The sequence below is a fragment of the Taudactylus pleione genome, unplaced genomic scaffold (genome assembly GCF_031769625.1).
Source record: "Taudactylus pleione unplaced genomic scaffold, aTauple2 ptg000332l, whole genome shotgun sequence".
Lineage (NCBI taxonomy): Eukaryota > Metazoa > Chordata > Amphibia > Anura > Myobatrachidae > Taudactylus > Taudactylus pleione.
The window spans coordinates 5,447,870-5,468,996 of record NW_028284733.1 but is presented as its reverse complement, the minus strand read 5'-3'; the positions used below and the strand labels follow the sequence as shown (position 1 = coordinate 5,468,996).

The window sequence follows — 21,127 nt, the reverse complement described above, 5'->3', positions numbered from 1 at the left end:
AGGATTCAGGAGGGAAGGGTTAGGGTTAGGATGCAGGAGGGAAGGGTTAGGTTAAAGGATGCAGGAGGGGAAGGTTAGGGTTAGGATGCCGGAGGGGAGCGTTAGGCTTAGGATGCAGGCGGGAAGGGTTAGGGTTAGGATGCAAGCGGGAAGGTTAAGGTTTAGGATTCAGGATGGAGAGATAGGTTTAGGATGCAGGAGTGGAGGGTTAGGGTTAGCATGCAGGAGGGGAGGGTTAGGGTTAGGATGCAGGAGGGGAGGGTTAGGGATAGGATGCAGGAGGGAAGGGTTAGGGTTAGGATGCAGGAGGGTAGGGGTTAGGATGCAGGAGGGGAGGGTTAGGGTTAGGATGCTGGAGGGAAGGGTTAGGATGCAGGAGGTAAGGGTTAGGATGCAGGAGGGAAGGAAGTGTTAGGATGTAGGAGGGGAGGGTTAGGGTTAGGATGCAGGAGAGGAGGGTTAGGATGCAGGAGGGTAGAAAAGGGGTTAGGATGCAGGAGGGGAGGGGTAGGGCTAGGTTGCAGGAAGGGGTGGGTTGGGTTAGGATGCAGGAGTGGAGGGTTTGGGTTAGGATGCAGGAGGGGAGAGTTAGGGATACGTTGCAGGAAATGAGGGTTAGGATGCAGAAGGGGAGTGATGGTGCTACATTGCAGGAATTGAGGGTTAGGATGCAGGATGGGAGTGATAGGTCTAGGATGCAGTAGGGGAGGGTTAGGGTTAGGATGCAGGATGGAAGGGTAAGGATGCAGGATGGGAGGGTTAGGGTTAGGATGCAGGAGGGGAGGGTTAGGGTTAGGATGCTGGAGGGGAGAGTTAGGGTTAGGATGCAGGATGGGAGGGTTAGGCTTACAATGCAGGAGGGAAGGGTTAGGGTTAGGATGCAGGCTGGAAGGGTAAGGTTTAGGATTCAGGAGGGAGAGATAGGTTTAGGATGCAGGAGGGGAGGGTTAGGGTTAGGATGCAGGAGGGAAGGGTTAGGGTTAGGATGCAGGAGGGTAGGGGTTAGGATGCAGGAGGGGAGGGTTAGGGTTAGGATGCAGGATGGAAGGGTTAGGATGCAGGAGGTAAGGGTTAGGATGCAGGAGGGAAGGGAGTGTTAGGATGCAGGAGGGCAGGGTTAGGGTTAGGATGCAGGAGGGAAGAAAAGGGGTTAGGATGCAGGAGGGGAGGGGTAGAGCTAGGTTGTAGGAAGGGGAGGGTTGGGTTAGGATGCAGGAGGGGAGGTTTAGGGTTAGGATGCAGGAGGGGAGGGTTAGGGTTAGGATGCTGGAGGGGAGAGTTAGGGATACATTGCAGGAAATGAGGGTTAGGATGCAGGAGGGGAGTGATGGTGCTACATTGCAGGAAGTGAGGGTTAGGATGCAGGATGGGAGTGATAGGTCTAGGATGCAGTAGGGGAGGGTTAAGGTTAGGATGCAGGAAGGAAGGGTTAGGATGCAGAATGGGAGGGTTAGGGTTAGGATACAGGAGGGGAGGGTTAGGGTTAGGATGCAGGAGGGGAGGGTTAGGGTTAGGATGCTGGAGGGGAGAGTTAGGGTTAGGATGCAGGAGGGGAGGGTGAGTGTTTGGATGCAGGAGGGGAGTGATAGGGCTAGGATGCAGGAGGGGAGGGTTAGGTTAAAGGATTCAGGAGGGGAGAGATAGGTTTAGGATGCAGGAGGGGAGGGTTAGGGTTAGGATGCAGGAGGGGAGGGTTAGGGTTAGGATGCAGGAGGGGAGGGTTAGGGTTAGGATGCAGGAGGGAAGGGTTAGGGTTAGGTTGCAGGAGGGTAGGGGTTATGATGCAGGAGGGGAGGGTTAGGGTTAGGATGCCGGAGGGAAGGCTTAGGATGCAGGAGGGAATGCTTAGGAAGCAGGTGGGAAGGGAGAGTTAGGATGCAGGAGTGGAGGGATAGGGTTAGGATGCAGGAGAGGAGGGTTAGGATGCAGGAGGGGTGAAAATGGGTTAGGATGCAGGAGGGGATGGTTAGGGCTAGGTTGCAGGAAGGGAGGGTTAGGATGCAGGAGGGGAGGGTAGTGGTTAGGATGCAGGAGAGGAGTGGTTAGGATGCAGGAGGGAAGGGTTAGGGTTAGGATGCAGGAGGTGAGGGTTAGGGGAAGGATGCAGGAGGGGACGGTTAGGATGCAAGAGGGGAGGGTTAGGGTTAGGATGCAGGAGGGAAGGGTTAAGGTTTGGATGCAGGAGGGGAGGGTTAGTGTTAGGATGCAGGAGGGTAGTGTTAGGGCTAGGTTCCTGGAAAGGAGAGTTAGGATGCAGGATCAGAGGGTAGGGTTAGGATTCAAGCGGGAAGGTTAAGGTTTAGGATTCAGGATGGAGAGATAGGTTTAGGATGCAGGAGTGGAGGGTTAGGGTTAGCATGCAGGAGGGGAGGGTTAGGGTTAGGATGCAGGAGGGGAGGGTTAGGGATAGGATGCAGGAGGGAAGGGTTAGGGTTAGGATGCAGGAGGGTAGGGGTTAGGATGCAGGAGGGGAGGGTTAGGGTTAGGATGCAGGAGGGAAGGGTTAGGATGCAGGAGGTAAGGGTTAGGATGCAGGAGGGAAGGAAGTGTTAGGATGTAGGAGGGGAGGGTTAGGGTTAGGATGCAGGAGAGGAGCGTTAGGATGCAGGAGGGTAGAAAAGGGGTTAGGATGCAGGAGGGGAGGGGTAGGGCTAGGTTGCAGGAAGGGGTGGGTTGGGTTAGGATGCAGGAGTGGATGGTTTGGGTTAGGATGCAGGAGGGGAGAGTTAGGGATACGTTGCAGGAAATGAGGGTTAGGATGCAGAAGGGGAGTGATGGTGCTACATTGCAGGAATTGAGGGTTAGGATGCAGGATGGGAGTGATAGGTCTAGGATGCAGTAGGGGAGGGTTAGGGTTAGGATGCAGGATGGAAGGGTAAGGATGCAGGATGGGAGGGTTATGGTTAGGATGCAGGAGGGGAGGGTTAGGGTTAGGATGCTGGAGGGGAGAGTTAGGGTTAGGATGCAGGATGGGAGGGTTAGGCTTACAATGCAGGAGGGAAGGGTCAGGGTTAGGATGCAGGCGGGAAGGGTAAGGTTTAGGATTCAGGAGGGAGAGATAGGTTTAGGATGCAGGAGGGGAGGGTTAGGGTTAGGATGCAGGAGAGGAGGGTTAGGGTTAGGATGCAGGAGGGAAGGGTTAGGGTTAGGATGCAGGAGGGTAGGGGTTAGGATGCAGGAGGGGAGGGTTAGGGTTAGGATGCAGGATGGAAGGGTTAGGATGCAGGAGGTAAGGGTTAGGATGCAGGAGGGAAGGGAGTGTTAGGATGCAGGAGGGGAGGGTTAGGGTTAGGATGCAGAAGGGAAGAAAAGGGGTTAGGATGCAGGAGGGGAGGGGTAGAGCTAGGTTGTAGGAAGGGGAGGGTTGGGTTAGGATGCAGGAGGGGAGGTTTAGGGTTAGGATGCAGGAGGGGAGGGTTAGGGTTAGGATGCTGGAGGGGAGAGTTAGGGATACATTGCAGGAAATGAGGGTTAGGATGCAGGAGGGGAGTGATGGTGCTACATTGCAGGAAGTGAGGGTTAGGATGCAGGATGGGAGTGATAGGTCTAGGATGCAGTAGGGGAGGGTTAAGGTTAGGATGCAGGAAGGAAGGGTTAGGATGCAGAATGGGAGGGTTAGGGTTAGGATGCAGGAGGGGAGGGTTAGGGTTAGGATGCAGGAGGGGAGGTTTAGGGTTAGGATGCTGGAGGGGAGAGTTAGGGTTAGGATGCAGGAGGGGAGGGTTAGGGTTAGGATGCAGGAGGGTAGGGCATGGTTAGGATGCAGAAGGGGAGAGTTAGGGCTATGTTGCAGGAAGTGAGGGTTTGGATGCAGGAGGGGAGTGATAGGGCTAGGATGCAGGAGGGGAGGGTTAGGTTAAAGGATTCAGGAGGGGAGAGATAGGTTTAGGATGCAGGAGGGGAGGGTTAGGGTTAGGATGCAGGAGGGGAGGGTTAGGGTTAGGATGCAGGAGGGGAGGGTTAGTGATAGGATGCAGGAGGGAAGGGTTAGGGTTAGGTTGCAGGAGGGTAGGGGTTATGATGCAGGAGGGGAGGGTTAGGGTTAGGATGCCGGAGGGAAGGCTTAGGATGCAGGAGGGAAGGCTTAGGATGCAGGTGGGAAGGGAGAGTTAGGATGCAGGAGTGGAGGGATAGGGTTAGGATGCAGGAGAGGAGGGTTAGGATGCAGGAGGGGTGAAAATGGGTTAGGATGCAGGAGGGGATGGTTAGGGCTAGGTTGCAGGAAGGGAGGGTTAGGATGCAGGAGGGGAGGGTAGTGGTTAGGATGCAGGAGAGGAGTGGTTAGGATGCAGGAGGGAAGGGATAGGGTTAGGATGCAGGAGGTGAGGGTTAGGGGAAGGATGCAGGAGGGGACGGTTAGGATGCAAGAGGGGAGGGTTAGGGTTAGGATGCAGGAGGGAAGGGTTAAGGTTTGGATGCAGGAGGGGAGGGTTAGTGTTAGGATGCAGGAGGGGAGGGTTAGGGCTAGGTTCCTGGAAAGGAGAGTTAGGATGCAGGATCGGAGGGTAGGGTTAGGATTCAGGAGGGAAGGGTTAGGGTTAGGATGCAGGAGTGAAGGGTTAGGGTTAGGATGCGGGAGGGTAGGGGTAGGGTTAGGATGTAGGAGGGAAGGGTTTGGGCTAGGATGCAGGCGGGAAGGGTTAGGTTAAAGGATACAGGAGGGGAGAGATAGGTTTACGATGCAGGAGGGAAGGGTTAGGTTAAAGGATGCAGGAGGGGAGAGATAGGTTTAGGATGCAGGAGGGTTAGGGTTAGGATTAGGATGCAGGAGGGGAGGGTTAGGGTTAGGATGCAGGAGAGGAGGGTTAGGCTTAGGATGCAAGAGGGAAGTGTAAGGGTTAGGATGCAGGCGGGAAGGGTAAGGTTTAGGATACAGGAGGGGAGAGATAGGTTTACGATGCAGGAGGGAAGGGTTAGGTTAAAGGATGCAGGAGGGGAGAGATAGGTTTAGGATGCAGGAGGGTTAGGGTTAGGATTAGGATGCAGGATGGGAGGGTTAGGGTTAGGATGCAGGAGGGGAGGGTTAGGTTTAGGATGCAGGAGGGGAGGGTTAGGGTTAGGATGCAGGAGGGGAGGGATAGGGTTAGGATGCAGGAGGGTAGGGGTTAGGATGCAGGAGGGGAAGGTTAGGGTTAGGATGCAGGAGGGGAGGGTTAGGACTAGGATGCAGGAGGGGAGGGATAGGGTTAGGATGCAGTAGCAGTGGTGTAACTTCATCCCAGGTGCCTGGAGGCAAAATAAATTTTGGTGCACCCCCACAAATTAAAAAATTTCCCCCTCCAGCTTCCGCCGCCCCCCATATGCAGACCCAGTAGTGGTCCTCCTATGCAGTACCCTCAGTAGTGCCCCCATATGATGCCACCAATAGTAAGGCCCCTGTAGTGCCCACATTAGTAAGCCCCCTGTAATAAGCCCCCTGTAGTGCCCCTAGTATTAAGCCCCCAGTATTAAGCCCCAGTAGTAAGCCCCCAGTAGTAAGCCCCCTGTAGTAAGCCCCATTTAATGTGCCCAGTAGTGCCCCCTGTATTGCCCCCTGTAGTAAGCCCCCTGTAGTGTCCCCAGTAGTAAGTCCCCTGTAATGCCCCCAGTATTAATCCTCCTGTAGTGCCCCCAGTAGTAAGCCCCCAGTAGTAAACCCCTGTAATTCCCACAGTATTAAGCCCCCTGTAGTGCCCGCAGTATTGTGCCCCCTGTAATGCCACCAGTAGTGCCCACCCACAAGCGCACACACTCACATATACAAAAAAAAAAACTTACCTTCAACCCCGCTCCAGTGCTGCTGCTGTCCATCCCCGGCGCCCGCTCCTCAGGGACTATGGGAGTGACATCATGACATCACTCACATAGTGCACTGCGGGACCCGGAGCTCAGTAGTGAGGTCGGGCTGCCGCTGGCACCGGGGAAGAATGAGCGGGTGCCCACTGGTAACACACTCAGCGGGCACAAAGCAAGTGTGACCGCACCCCCTGCATCCTCCATAGTTATGTCATGACATCACTCCCATAGTGCACTGCGGGACCTGGAGTTCAGTAGTGAGCTCTGGCTACTGCTGGCACCGGGGGGAGAAGGAGTGGGCGACCCCTGCTAACACACTCAGCGGGCGCCCGGCAAATGGAGGGTGCATCCTCCGTAGTTACGCCACTGGAGGTGGAGCGCCGATCAGCGGTGCTCCTTCTCCATGCAGCCTCAGCAGTGGCCGGATGACAATGGAGCCAGGTGCCCCCTTCAGGGTTGGCACCCGGCGGCAAATTACTCCATTGTCTCCAGGAGTTCCGCCACTGTGCAGGAGGTGAGAGTTAGTGCTAGGATGCAGGAGGGAAGGGAGTGTTAGGATGTAGGAGGGGAGGGTTAGGGTTACGATGCAGGAGAGGAGGGTTAGGATGCAGGAGGGTAGAAAAGGGGTTAGGATGCAGGAGGGGAGGGGTAGGGCTAGGTTGCAGGAAGAGGTGGGTTGGGTTAGGATGCAGGAGTGGAAGGTTTGGGTTAGGATGCAGGAGGGGAGAGTTAGGGATACGTTGCAGGAAATGAGGGTTAGGATGCAGAAGGGGAGTGATGGTGCTACATTGCAGGAATTGAGGGTTAGGATGCAGGATGGGAGTGATAGGTCTAGGATGCAGTAGGGGAGGGTTAGGGTTAGGATGCAGGATGGAAGGGTAAGGATGCAGGATGGGAGGGTTAGGGTTAGGATGCAGGAGGGGAGGGTTAGGGTTAGGATGCTGGAGGGGAGAGTAAGGGTTAGGATGCTGGATGGGAGGGTTAGGCTTACGATGCAGGAGGGAAGGGTTAGGGTTAGGATGCAGGCGGGAAGGGTAAGGTTTAGGATTCAGGAGGGAGAGATAGGTTTAGGATGCAGGAGGGGAGGGTTAGGGTTAGGATGCAGGAGGGGAGGGTTAGGATTAGGATGCAGGAGGGGAGGGTTAGGATGCAGGAGGGTAGAAAAGGGGTTAGGATGCAGGAGGGGAGGGGTAGAGCTAGGTTGTAGGAAGGGGAGGGTTGGGTTAGGATGCAGGAGGGGAGGTTCATGGTTAGGATGCAGGAGGGGAGGGTTAGGGTTAGGATGCTGGAGGGGAGAGTTAGGGATACATTGCAGGAAATGAGGGTTAGGATGCAGGAGGGGAGGGATGGTGCTACATTGCAGGAAGTGAGGGTTAGGATGCAGGATGGGAGTGATAGGTCTAGGATGCAGTAGGGGAGGGTTAAGGTTAGGATGCAGGAAGGAAGGGTTAGGGTGCAGAATGGGAGGGTTAGGGTTAGGATGCAGGAGGGGAGGGTTAGGGTTAGGATGCTGGAGGGGAGAGTTAGGGTTAGGATGCAGGAGGGGAGGGTTAGGGTTAGGATGCAGGAGGGTAGGGCATGGTTAGGATGCAGGAGGGGAGAGTTAGGGCTATGTTGCAGGAAGTGAGGGTTTGGATGCAGGAGGGGAGTGATAGGGCTAGGATGCAGGAGGGGAGGGTTAGGTTTAGGATGCAGGAGGGAAGGGTTAGGGTTAGGATGCAGGAGGGGAGGGTTAGGGTTAGGATGCAGGAGGGAAGGGTTAGGGTTAGGATGCAGGAGGGTAGGGGTTAGGATGCAGGAGGGGAGTGTAGGGGTTAGGATGCAGGAGTGAAGGGTTATGGTTAGGATGCTGGAGGGTAGGGTTATGGTTAGGATGCAGGAGGGAAGGGTTAGGTTTAGGATGCAGGAGGGGAGGGTTAGGATGCAGGAGGGTAGAATAGGGGTTAGGATGCAGGAGGGGAGGGGTAGGCTAGGTTGCAGGAAGGGGAGGGTTGGGTTAGGATGCAGGAGGGGAGGGTTAGGGTTAGGATGCAGGAGGGGAGGGTTAGGGTAAGGATGCAGGAGGGGAGAGTTAGGGATACATTGCAGGAAATGAGGGTTAGGATGCAGGAGGGGAGTGATGGTGCTACATTGCAGGAGTGAGGGTTAGGATGCAGGATGGGAGTGATAGGTCTAGGATGCAGTAGGGGAGGGTTAAGGTTAGTGTGCAGGAGGGAACTGTTAGGATGCAGGATGGGAGGGTTAGGGTTAGGATGCAGGAGGGGAGGGTTAGGGTTAGGATGCAGGAGGGGAGGGTTAGGGTTAGGATGGTGGAGGGGAGAGTTAGGGTTAGGATGCAGGAGGGGAGGGTTAGTGTTAGGATGCAGGAGGGGAGGGAATGGTTAGGATGCAAGAGGGGAGAGTTAGGGCTATGTTGCAGGAAGTGAGGGTTTGGATGCAGGAAGGGAGAGTTAGGGTTAGGATGCAGGAGGGGAGGGTTAGGGTTAGGTTGCAGGAGGGGAGGGTTAGGGTTAGGATGCAGGAGGGAAGGGTTAGGGTTAGGATGCAGTAGGGTAGGGGTTAGGATGCAGGAGGGGAGTGTAGGGGTTAGGATGCAGGAGGGAAATGTTAGGTTAAAGGAAGCTGGAAGGGAGAGATAGGTTTAGGATGCAGGAGGGAAGGGTTAGGTTAAAGGATTCTGGAGGGGAGATATAGGTTTAGGATGCAGGAGGGGAGGGTTAGGGTTAGGATGCAGGAGCGGAGGGTTAGGGTTAGGATGCAGGAGGGGAGGGTTAGGGCTAGGTTGCAGGAAGGGAGGGTTAGGATGCAGGATGGGAGGTTTGGGTTAGGATGCAGTAGGGGAGGGTTAGGGTTAGGATGAAGGAGGGGTGGATTAGGGTTAGGATGCAGGAGGGGAGAGTTAGGGCTACATTGCAGGAAATGAGGGTTAGGATTTAGGAAGGGAGGGTAGGTGTTAGGAAGCAGGAGGGGAGGGGAAGGGTTAGGATGCAGGAGGGAAGGGTTAGGGTTAGGATGCAGGAGGTGAGGGTTAGCTTAAGGATGCAGGAGGGGACGGTTAGGATGCAGGAGGGGAGGGTTAGGGTTAGGAGAACGGAGAGATGGGTTAGGGTTTGGATGCAGGAGGGGAGGGTTAGGGGAAGGAAGCAGGAGGGGAGGGTTAGGGTTAGGTTGCTGGAAAGGAGAGTTAGGATGCAGGATCGGAGGGTAGGGTTAGGATTCAGGATGGAAGGGTTAGGGTTAGGATACAGGAGGGAATGGTTAGGGTTAGGATGCAGGAGGGTAGGGGTAGGGTTAGGATGCAGGAGGGAAGGGTTTGGGCTAGGATGCAGGCGGGAAGGGTTAGGTAAAAGGATGCAGGAGGGGAGAGATAGGTTTAGGATGCAGGAGGGGAGGGTTAGGGTTAGGATGCAGGATGGAAGGGTAAGGATGCAGGATGGGAGGGTTAGGGTTAGGATGCAGGAGGGGAGGGTTAGGGTTAGGATGCTGGAGGGGAGAGTTAGGGTTAGGATGCTGGATGGGAGGGTTAGGCTTACGATGCAGGAGGGAAGGGTTAGGGTTAGGATGCAGGCGGGAAGTGTAAGGTTTAGGATTCAGGAGGGAGAGATAGGTTTAGGATGCAGGAGGGGAGGGTTAGGGTTAGGATGCAGGAGGGGAGGGTTAGGATTAGGATGCAGGAGGGGAGGGTTAGGATGCAGGTGGGTAGAAAAGGGGTTAGGATGCAGGAGGGGAGGGGTAGAGCTAGGTTGTAGGAAGGGGAGGGTTGGGTTAGGATGCAGGAGGGGAGGTTTATGGTTAGGATGCAGGAGGGGAGGGTTAGGGTTAGGATGCTGGAGGGAAGAGTTAGGGATACATTGCAGGAAATGAGGGTTAGGATGCAGGAGGGGAGGGATGGTGCTACATTGCAGAAAGTGGGGGTTAGGATGCTGGATGGGAGTGATAGGTCTAGGATGCAGTAGGGGAGGGTTAAGGTTAGGATGCAGGAAGGAAGGGTTAGGGTGCAGAATGGGAGGGTTAGGGTTTGGATGCAGGAGAGGAGGGTTAGGGTTAGGATGCAGGAGGGGAGGGTTAGGGTTAGGATGCTGGAGGGGAGAGTTAGGGTTAGGATGCAGGAGGGGAGGGTTAGGGTTAGGATGCAGGAGGGTAGGGCATGGTTAGGATGCAGGAGGGGAGAGTTAGGGCTATGTTGCAGGAAGTGAGGGTTTGGATGCAGGAGGGGAGTGATAGGGCTAGGATGCAGGAGGGGAGGGTTAGGATTAGGATGCAGGAGGGAAGGGTTAGGGTTAGGATGCAGGAGGGGAGGGTTAGGGTTAGGATGCAGGAGGGGAGGGTTAGGGTTAGGATGCAGGAGGGAAGGGTTAGGGTTAGGATGCAGGAGGGTAGGGGTTAGGATGCAGGAGGGGAGTGTAGGGGTTAGGATGCAGGAGTGAAGGGTTATGGTTAGGATGCTGGAGGGTAGGGTTATGGTTAGGATGCAGGAGGGAAGGGTTAGGTTTAGGATGCAGGAGGGTAGGGGTTAGAATGCAGGAGGGGATGGTTAGGGTTAGGATGCAGGAGGGAAGGGTTAGGATGCAGAAGGTAAGGGTTAGGATGCAGGAGGGAAGGGAGAGTTAGGATGTAGGAGGGGAGGGTTAGGGTTAGGATGCATGAGGGGAGGGTTAGGATGCAGGAGGGTAGAAAAGGGGTTAGGATGCAGGAGGGGAGGGGTAGGCTAGGTTGCAGGAAGGGGAGGGTTGGGTTAGGATGCAGGAGGGGAGGGTTAGGGTTAGGATGCAGGAGGGGAGGGTTAGGGTAAGGATGCAGGAGGGGAGAGTTAGGGATACATTGCAGGAAATGAGGGTTAGGATGCAGGAGGGGAGTGATGGTGCTACATTGCAGGAGTGAGGGTTAGGATGCAGGATGGGAGTGATAGGTCTAGGATGCAGTAGGGGAGGGTTAAGGTTAGTGTGCAGGAGGGAACTGTTAGGATGCAGGATGGGAGGGTTAGGGTTAGGATGCAGGAGGGGAGGGTTAGGGTTAGGATGCTGGAGGGGAGAGTTAGGGTTAGGATGCAGGAGGGGAGGGTTAGTGTTAGGATGCAGGAGGGGAGGGCATGGTTAGGATGCAGGAGGGGAGAGTTAGGGCTATGATGCAGGAAGTGAGGGTTTGGATGCAGGAAGGGAGAGTTAGGGTTAGGATGCAGGAGGGGAGGGTTAGGGTTAGGATGCAGGAGGGGAGGGTTAGGGTTAGGATGCAGGAGGGAAGGGTTAGGGTTAGGATGCAGTAGGGTAGGGGTTAGGATGCAGGAGGGGAGTGTAGGGGTTAGGATGCAGGAGGGAAATGTTAGGTTAAAGGAAGCTGGAAGGGAGAGATAGGTTTAGGATGCAGGAGGGAAGGATTAGGTTAAAGGATTCTGGAGGGGAGAGATAGGTTTAGGATGCAGGAGGGGAGGGTTAGTGTTAGGATGCAGAAGCGGAGGGTTAGGGTTAGGATGCAGGAGGGGAGGGTTAGGGCTAGGTTGCAGGAAGGGAGGGTTAGGATGCAGGATGGGAGGTTTGGGTTAGGATGCAGTAGGGGAGGGTTAGGGTTAGGATGAAGGAGGGGTGGATTAGGGTTAGGATGCAGGAGGGGAGAGTTAGGGCTACATTGCAGGAAATGAGGGTTAGGATGCAGGAAGGGAGGGTAGGTGTTAGGATGCAGGAGGGGAGGGGAAGGGTTAGGATGCAGGAGGGAAGGGTTAGGGTTAGGATGCAGGAGGTGAGGGTTAGCGTAAGGATGCAGGAGGGGACGGTTAGGATGCAGGAGGGGAGGGTTAGGGTTAGGAGAACGGAGAGATGGGTTAGGGTTTGGATGCAGGAGGGGAGGGTTAGGGGAAGGAAGCAGGAGGGGAGGGTTAGGGTTAGGTTGCTGGAAAGGAGAGTTAGGATGCAGGATCGGAGGGTAAGGTTAGGATTCTGGAGGGAAGGGTTAGGGTTAGGATACAGGAGGGAATGGTTAGGGTTAGGATGCAGGAGGGTAGGGGTAGGGTTAGGATGCAGGAGGGAAGGGTTTGGGCTAGGATGCAGGCGGGAAGGGTTAGGTAAAAGGATGCAGGAGGGGAGAGATAGGTTTAGGATGCAGGAGGGGAGGGTTAGGGTTAGGATGCAGGAGGGAAGGGTTAGGGTTAGGTTGCAGGAGGGTAGGGGTAGGGGTAGGATGCAGGAGGGAAGGGTTTGGGCTAGGATGCAGAAGGGAAATGTTAGGTTAAAGGATACAGGAGGGGAGAGATAGGTTTAGGATGCTGGAGGGAAGGGTTAGGTTAAAGGATGCAGGAGGGGAAGGTTAGGGTTAGGATGCCGGAGGGGAGCGTTAGGCTTAGGATGCAGGAGGGAAGGGTTAGGGTTAGGATGTAAGCGGGAAGGTTAAGGTTTAGGATTCAGGATGGAGAGATAGGTTTAGGATGCAGGAGTGGAGGGTTAGGGATAGCATGCAGGAGGGGAGGGTTAGGGTTAGGATGCAGGAGGGGAGGGTTAGGGATAGGATGCAGGAGGGAAGGGTTAGGGTTAGGATGCAGGAGGGTAGGGGTTAGGAAGCAGGAGGGGAGGGTTAGGGTTAGGATGCTGGAGGGAAGGGTTAGGATGCAGGAGGTAAGGGTTAGGATGCAGGAGGGAAGGAAGTGTTAGGATGCAGGAGAGGAGGGTTAGGATGCAGGAGGGTAGAAAAGGGGTTAGGATGCAGGAGGGGAGGGGTAGGGCTAGGTTGCAGGAAGGGGTGGGTTGGGTTAGGATGCAGGAGTGGAGGGTTTGGGTTAGGATGCAGGAGGGGAGAATTAGGGATACGTTGCAGGAAATGAGGGTTACGTTGCAGAAGGGGAGTGATGGTGCTACATTGCAGGAATTGAGGGTTAGGATGCAGGATGGGAGTGATAGGTCTAGGATGCAGTAGGGGAGGGTTTGGGTTAGGATGCAGGATGGAAGGGTAAGGATGCAGGATGGGAGGGTTAGGGTTAGGATGCAGGAGGGGAGGGTTAGGGTTAGGATGCTGGAGGGGAGAGTTAGGGTTAGAATGCAGGATGGGAGGGTTAGGCTTACAATGCAGGAGGGAAGGGTTAGGGTTAGGATACAGGCGGGAAGGGTAAGGTTTAGGATTCAGGAGGGAGAGATAGGTTTAGGATGCAGGATGGGAGGGTTATGGTTAGGATGCAGGAGGGGAGGGTTAGGGTTAGGATGCAGGAGGGAAGGGTTAGGGTTAGGATGCAGGAGGGGAGGGTTAGGGTTAGGTTACAGGAGGGGAGGGTTAGGGTTAGGATGCAGGAGGGAAGGGTTAGGGTTAGGATGCAGTAGGGTAGGGGTTAGGATGCAGGAGGGGAGTGTAGGGGTTAGGATGCAGGAGGGAAATGTTAGGTTAAAGGAAGCTGGAAGGGAGAGATAGGTTTAGGATGCAGGAGGGAAGGGTTAGGTTAAAGGATTCTGGAGGGGAGATATAGGTTTAGGATGCAGGAGGGGAGGGTTAGGGTTAGGATGCAGGAGCGGAGGGTTAGGGTTAGGATGCAGGAGGGGAGGGTTAGGGCTAGGTTGCAGGAAGGGAGGGTTAGGATGCAGGATGGGAGGTTTGGGTTAGGATGCAGTAGGGGAGGGTTAGGGTTAGGATGAAGGAGGGGTGGATTAGGGTTAGGATGCAGGAGGGGAGAGTTAGGGCTACATTGCAGGAAATGAGGGTTAGGATGCAGGAAGGGAGGGTAGGTGTTAGGATGCAGGAGGGGAGGGGAAGGGTTAGGATGCAGGAGGGAAGGGTTAGGGTTAGGATGCAGGAGGTGAGGGTTAGCTTAAGGATGCAGGAGGGGACGGTTAGGATGCAGGAGGGGAGGGTTAGGGTTAGGAGAACGGAGAGATGGGTTAGGGTTTGGATGCAGGAGGGGAGGGTTAGGGTTAGGATGCAAGCGGGAAGGTTAAGGTTTAGGATTTAGGATGGAGAGATAGGTTTAGGATGCAGGAGTGGAGGGTTAGGGATAGCATGCAGGAGGGGAGGGTTAGGGTTAGGATGCAGGAGGGGAGGGTTAGGGATAGGATGCAGGAGGGAAGGGTTAGGGTTAGGATGCAGGAGGGTAGGGGTTAGGAAGCAGGAGGGGAGGGTTAGGGTTAGGATGCTGGAGGGAAGGGTTAGGATGCAGGAGGTAAGGGTTAGGATGCAGGAGGGAAGGAAGTGTTAGGATGCAGGAGAGGAGGGTTAGGATGCAGGAGGGTAGAAACTGGGTTAGGATGCAGGAGGGGAGGGGTAGGGCTAGGTTGCAGGAAGGGGTGGGTTGGGTTAGGATGCAGGAGTGGAGGGTTTGGGTTAGGATGCAGGAGGGGAGAGTTAGGGATACGTTGCAGGAAATGAGGGTTCGGATGCAGAAGGGGAGTGATGGTGCTACATTGCAGGAATTGAGGGTTAGGATGCAGGATGGGAGTGATAGGTCTAGGATGCAGTAGGGGAGGGTTAGGGTTAGGATGCAGGATGGAAGGGTAAGGATGCAGGATGGGAGGGTTAGGGTTAGGATGCAGGAGGGGAGGGTTAGGGTTAGGATGCTGGAGGGGAGAGTTAGGGTTAGAATGCAGGATGGGAGGGTTAGGCTTACAATGCAGGAGGGAAGGGTTAGGGTTAGAATACAGGCGGGAAGGGTAAGGTTTAGGATTCAGGAGGGAGAGATAGGTTTAGGATGCAGGACGGGAGGGTTAGGGTTAGGATGCAGGAGGGGAGGGTTAGGGTTAGGATGCAGGAGGGAAGGGTTAGGGTTAGGATGCAGGAGGGGAGGGTTAGGGTTAGGTTGCAGGAGGGGAGGGTTAGGGTTAGGATGCAGGAGGGAAGGGTTAGGGTTAGGATGCAGTAGGGTAGGGGTTAGGATGCAGGAGGGGAGTGTAGGGGTTAGGATGCAGGAGGGAAATGTTAGGTTAAAGGAAGCTGGAAGGGAGAGATAGGTTTAGGATGCAGGAGGGAAGGGTTAGGTTAAAGGATTCTGGAGGGGAGATATAGGTTTAGGATGCAGGAGGGGAGGGTTAGGGTTAGGATGCAGGAGCGGAGGGTTAGGGTTAGGATGCAGGAGGGGAGGGTTAGGGCTAGGTTGCAGGAAGGGAGGGTTAGGATGCAGGATGGGAGGTTTGGGTTAGGATGCAGTAGGGGAGGGTTAGGGTTAGGATGAAGGAGGGGTGGATTAGGGTTAGGATGCAGGAAGGGAGAGTTAGGGCTACATTGCAGGAAATGAGGGTTAGGATGCAGGAAGGGAGGGTAGGTGTTAGGATGCAGGAGGGGAGGGGAAGGGTTAGGATGCAGGAGGGAAGGGTTAGGGTTAGGATGCAGGAGGTGAGGGTTAGCTTAAGGATGCAGGAGGGGACGGTTAGGATGCAGGAGGGGAGGGTTAGGGTTAGGAGAACGGAGAGATGGGTTAGGGTTTGGATGCAGGAGGGGAGGGTTAGGGGAAGGAAGCAGGAGGGGAGGGTTAGGGTTAGGTTGCTGGAAAGGAGAGTTAGGATGCAGGATCGAAGGGTAGGGTTAGGATTCAGGAGGGAAGGGTTAGGGTTAGGATACAGGAGGGAATGGTTAAGGTTAGGGTGCAGGAGGGTAGGGGTAGGGTTAGGATGCAGGAGGGAAGGGTTTGGGCTAGAATGCAGGCGGGAAGGGTTAGGTAAAAGGATGCAGGAGGGGAGAGATAGGTTTAGGATGCAGGAGGGGAGGGTTAGGGTTAGGATGCAGGATGGAAGGGTAAGGATGCAGGATGGGAGGGTTAGGGTTAGGATGCAGGAGGGGAGGGTTAGGGTTAGGATGCTGGAGGGGAGAGTTAGGGTTAGGATGCTGGATGGGAGGGTTAGGCTTACGATGCAGGAGGGAAGGGTTAGGGTTAGGATGCAGGCGGGAAGGGTAAGGTTTAGGATTCAGGAGGGAGAGATAGGTTTAGGATGCAGGAGGGGAGGGTTAGGGTTAGGATGCAGGAGGGGAGGGTTAGGATTAGGATGCAGGAGGGGAGGGTTAGGATGCAGGAGGGTAGAAAAGGTGTTAGGATGCAGGAGGGGAGGGGTAGAGCTAGGTTGTAGGAAGGGGAGGGTTGGGTTAGGATGCAGGAGGGGAGGTTTATGGTTAGGATGCAGGAAAGGAGGGTTAGGGTTAGGATGCTGGAGGGAAGAGTTAGGGATACATTGCAGGAAATGAGGGTTAGGATGCAGGAGGGGAGGGATGGTGCTACATTGCAGGAAGTGGGGGTTAGGATGCAGGATGGGAGTGATAGGTCTAGGATGCAGTAGGGGAGGGTTAAGGTTAGGATGCAGGAAGGAAGGGTTAGGGTGCAGAATGGGAGGGTTAGGGTTTGGATGCAGGAGGGGAGGGTTAGGGTTAGGATGCAGGAGGGGAGGGTTAGGGTTAGGATGCTGGAGGGGAGAGTTAGGGTTAGGATGCAGGAGGGGAGGGTTAGGGTTAGGATGCTGGAGGGTAGGGCATGGTTAGGATGCAGGAGGGGAGAGTTAGGGCTATGTTGCAGGAAGTGAGGGTTTGGATGCAGGAGGGGAGTGATAGGGCTAGGATGCAGGAGGGGAGGGTTAGGTTTAGGATGCAGGAGGGAAGGGTTAGGGTTAGGATGCAGGAGGGGAGGGTTAGGGTTAGGATGCAGGAGGGGAGGGTTAGGGTTAGGATGCAGGAGGGAAGGGTTAGGGTTAGGATGCAGGAGGGTAGGGGTTAGGATGCAGGAGGGGAGTGTAGGGGTTAGGATGCAGGAGTGAAGGGTTATGGTTAGGATGCAGGATGGAAGGGTAAGGATGCAGGATGGGAGGGTTAGGGTTAGGATGCAGGAGGGGAGGGTTAGGGTTAGGATGCTGGAGGGGAGAGTTAGGGTTAGGATGCAGGATGGGAGGGTTAGGCTTACAATGCAGGAGGGAAGGGTTAGGGTTAGGATGCAGGCGGGAAGGGTAAGGTTTAGGATTCAGGAGGGAGAGATAGGTTTAGGATGCAGGAGGGGAGGGTTAGGGTTAGGATGCAGGAGGGGAGGGTTAGGGTTAGGATGCAGGAGGGAAGGGTTAGGGTTAGGATGCAGGAGGGTAGGGGTTAGGATGCAGGAGGGGAGGGTTAGGGTTAGGATGCAGGATGGAAGGGTTAGGATGCAGGAGGTAAGGGTTAGGATGCAGGAGGGAAGGGAGTGTTAGGATGCAGGAGGGCAGGGTTAGGGTTAGGATGCAGGAGGGAAGAAAAGGGGTTAGGATGCAGGAGGGGAGGGGTAGAGCTAGGTTGTAGGAAGGGGAGGGTTGGGTTAGGATGCAGGAGGGGAGGTTTAGGGTTAGGATGCAGGAGGGGAGGTTTAGGGTTAGGATGCTGGAGGGGAGAGTTAGGGATACATTGCAGGAAATGAGGGTTAGGATGCAGGAGGGGAGTGATGGTGCTACATTGCAGGAAGTGAGGGTTAGGATGCAGGATGGGAGTGATAGGTCTAGGATGCAGTAGGGGAGGGTTAAGGTTAGGATGCAGGAAGGAAGGGTTAGGATGCAGAATGGGAGGGTTAGGGTTAGGATACAGGAGGGGAGGGTTAGGGTTAGGATGCAGGAGGGGAGGGTTAGGGTTAGGATGCTGGAGGGGAGAGTTAGGGTTAGGATGCAGGAGGGGAGGGTGAGGGTTTGGATGCAGGAGGGGAGTGATAGGGCTAGGATGCAGGAGGGGAGGGTTAGGTTAAAGGATTCAGGAGGGGAGAGATAGGTTTAGGATGCAGGAGGGGAGGGTTAGGGTTAGGATGCAGGAGTGGAGGGTTAGGGTTAGCATGCAGGAGGGGAGGGTTAGGGTTAGGATGCAGGAGGGGAGGGTTAGGGATAGGATGCAGGAGGGAAGGGTTAGGGTTAGGATGCAGGAGGGTAGGGGTTAGGATGCAGGAGGGGAGGGTTAGGGTTAGGATGCAGGTGGGAAGGGTTAGGATGCAGGAGGTAAGGGTTAGGATGCAGGAGGGAAGGAAGTGTTAGGATGTAGGAGGGGAGGGTTAGGGTTAGGATGCAGGAGAGGAGCGTTAGGATGCAGGAGGGTAGAAAAGGGGTTAGGATGCAGGAGGGGAGGGGTAGGGCTAGGTTGCAGGAAGGGGTTGGTTGGGTTAGGATGCAGGAGTGGAGGGTTTGGGTTAGGATGCAGGAGGGGAGAGTTAGGGATACGTTGCAGGAAATGAGGGTTAGGATGCAGAAGGGGAGTGATGGTGCTACATTGCAGGAATTGAGGGTTAGGATGCAGGATGGGAGTGATAGGTCTAGGATGCAGTAGGGGAGGGTTAGGGTTAGGATGCAGGATGGAAGGGTAAGGTTTAGGATTCAGGAGGGAGAGATAGGTTTAGGATGCAGGAGGGGAGGGTTAGGGTTAGGATGCAGGAGGGGAGGGTTAGGGTTAGGATGCAGGAGGGAAGGGTTAGGGTTAGGATGCAGGAGGGTAGGGGTTAGGATGCAGGAGGGGAGGGTTAGGGTTAGGATGCAGGATGGAAGGGTTAGGATGCAGGAGGTAAGGGTTAGGATGCAGGAGGGAAGGGAGTGTTAGGATGCAGGAGGGGAGGGTTAGGGTTAGGATGCAGAAGGGAAGAAAATTGGTTAGGATGCAGGAGGGGAGGGGTAGAGCTAGGTTGTAGGAAGGGGAGGGTTGGGTTAGGATGCAGGAGGGGAGGTTTAGGGTTAGGATGCAGGAGGGGAGGGTTAGGGTTAGGATGCTGGAGGGGAGAGTTAGGGATACATTGCAGGAAATGAGGGTTAGGATGCAGGAGGGGAGTGATGGTGCTACATTGCAGGAAGTGAGGGTTAGGATGCAGGATGGGAGTGATAGGTCTAGGATGCAGTAGGGGAGGGTTAAGGTTAGGATGCAGGAAGGAAGGGTTAGGATGCAGAATGGGAGGGTTAGGGTTAGGATGCAGGAGGGGAGGGTTAGGGTTAGGATGCAGGAGGGGAGGTTTAGGGTTAGGATGCTGGAGGGGAGAGTTAGGGTTAGGATGCAGGAGGGGAGGGTTAGGGTTAGGATGCAGGAGGGTAGGGCATGGTTAGGATGCAGAAGGGGAGAGTTAGGGCTATGTTGCAGGAAGTGAGGGTTTGGATGCAGGAGGGGAGTGATAGGGCTAGGATGCAGGAGGGGAGGGTTAGGTTAAAGGATTCAGGAGGGGAGAGATAGGTTTAGGATGCAGGAGGGGAGGGTTAGGGTTAGGATGCAGGAGGGGAGGGTTAGGGTTAGGATGCAGGAGGGGAGGGTTAGGGTTAGGATGCAGGAGGGAAGGGTTAGGGTTAGGTTGCAGGAGGGTAGGGGTTATGATGCAGGAGGGGAGGGTTAGGGTTAGGATGCCGGAGGGAAGGCTTAGGATGCAGGAGGGAAGGCTTAGGAAGCAGGTGGGAAGGGAGAGTTAGGATGCAGGAGTGGAGGGATAGGGTTAGGATGCAGGAGAGGAGGGTTAGGATGCAGGAGGGGTGAAAATGGGTTAGGATGCAGGAGGGGATGGTTAGGGCTAGGTTGCAGGAAGGGAGGGTTAGGATGCAGGAGGGGAGGGTAGTGGTTAGGATGCAGGAGTGGAGTGGTTAGGATGCAGGAGGGAAGGGATAGGGTTAGGATGCAGGAGGTGAGGGTTAGGGGAAGGATGCAGGAGGGGACGGTTAGGATGCAAGAGGGGAGGGTTAGGGTTAGGTTGCAGGAGGGAAGGGTTAAGGTTTGGATGCAGGAGGGGAGGGTTAGTGTTAGGATGCAGGAGGGGAGGGTTAGGGCTAGGTTCCTGGAAAGGAGAGTTAGGATGCAGGATCGGAGGGTAGGGTTAGGATTCAGGAGGGAAGGGTTAGGGTTAGGATGCAGGAGTGAAGGGTTAGGGTTAGGATGCGGGAGGGTAGGGGTAGGGTTAGGATGTAGGAGGGAAGGGTTTGGGCTAGGATGCAGGCGGGAAGGGTTAGGTTAAAGGATACAGGAGGGGAGAGATAGGTTTACGATGCAGGAGGGAAGGGTTAGGTTAAAGGATGCAGGAGGGGAGAGATAGGTTTAGGATGCAGGAGGGTTAGGGTTAGGATTAGGATGCAGGAGGGGAGGGTTAGGGTTAGGATGCAGGAGAGGAGGGTTAGGCTTAGGATGCAAGAGGGAAGTGTTAGGGTTAGGATGCAGGCGGGAAGGGTAAGGTTAAAGGATGCAGGAGGGGAGAGATAGGTTTAGGATGCAGGAGGGTTAGGGTTAGGATTAGGATGCAGGATGGGAGGGTTAGGGTTAGGATGCAGGAGGGGAGGGTTAGGTTTAGGATGCAGGAGGGGAGGGTTAGGGTTAGGATGCAGGAGGGGAGGGTTAGGGTTAAGATGCAGGAGGGTAGGGGTTAGGATGCAGGAGGGGAGGGTTAGGGTTAGGATGCAGGAGGGGAGGGTTAGGACTAGGATGCAGGAGGGGAGGGATAGGGTTAGGATGCAGTAGCAGTGGTGTAACTTCATCCCAGGTGCCTGGAGGCAAAATAAATTTTGGTGCACCCCCACAAATTAAAAAATTTCCCCCTCCAGCTTCCGCCGCCCCCCATATGCAGACCCAGTAGTGGTCCTCCTATGCAGTACCCTCAGTAGTGCCCCCATATGATGCCACCAATAGTAAGGCCCCTGTAGTGCCCACATTAGTAAGCCCCCTGTAATAAGCCCCCTGTAGTGCCCCTAGTATTAAGCCCCCAGTATTAAGCCCCAGTAGTAAGCCCCCAGTAGTAAGCCCCCTGTAGTAAGCCCCATTTAATGTGCCCAGTAGTGCCCCCTGTATTGCCCCCTGTAGTAAGCCCCCTGTAGTGTCCCCAGTAGTAAGTCCCCTGTAATGCCCCCAGTATTAATCCTCCTGTAGTGCCCCCAGTAGTAAGCCCCCAGTAGTAAACCCCTGTAATTCCCACAGTATTAAGCCCCCTGTAGTGCCCGCAGTATTGTGCCCCCTGTAATGCCACCAGTAGTGCCCACCCGCAAGCGCACACACTCACATATACAAAAAAAAAAACTTACCTTCAACCCCGCTCCAGTGCTGCTGCTGTCCATCCCCGGCGCCCGCTCCTCAGGGACTATGGGAGTGACATCATGACATCACTCACATAGTGCACTGCGGGACCCGGAGCTCAGTAGTGAGGTCGGGCTGCCGCTGGCACCGGGGAAGAATGAGCGGGTGCCCACTGGTAACACACTCAGCGGGCACAAAGCAAGTGTGACCGCACCCCCTGCATCCTCCATAGTTATGTCATGACATCACTCCCATAGTGCACTGCGGGACCTGGAGTTCAGTAGTGAGCTCTGGCTACTGCTGGCACCGGGGGGAGAAGGAGTGGGCGACCCCTGGTAACACACTCAGCGGGCGCCCGGCAAATGGAGGGTGCATCCTCCGTAGTTACGCCACTGGAGGTGGAGCGCCGATCAGCGGTGCTCCTTCTCCATGCAGCCTCAGCAGT

General features: G+C 55.2%; 1 protein-coding gene across 1 annotated transcript in view; it reads right to left on the bottom strand.

Moving 5' to 3' along the window:
- The window catches only part of LOC148509117 (uncharacterized), a 153,480-nt gene that overhangs the window by 88,472 nt on the left and 43,881 nt on the right, over positions 1–21,127 (bottom strand). Inside the window, exons 10-14 of the mRNA XM_088443632.1 lie at positions 18,880–19,000; positions 16,231–16,410; positions 14,435–14,595; positions 12,923–13,070; positions 12,719–12,869 (exon numbers count right to left, since the gene is read on the bottom strand). Coding sequence (XP_088299758.1) covers positions 12,719–12,869; positions 12,923–13,070; positions 14,435–14,595; positions 16,231–16,410; positions 18,880–19,000 — 761 coding nt within the window. The remainder of the gene's footprint in view (positions 1–12,718; positions 12,870–12,922; positions 13,071–14,434; positions 14,596–16,230; positions 16,411–18,879; positions 19,001–21,127) is intronic.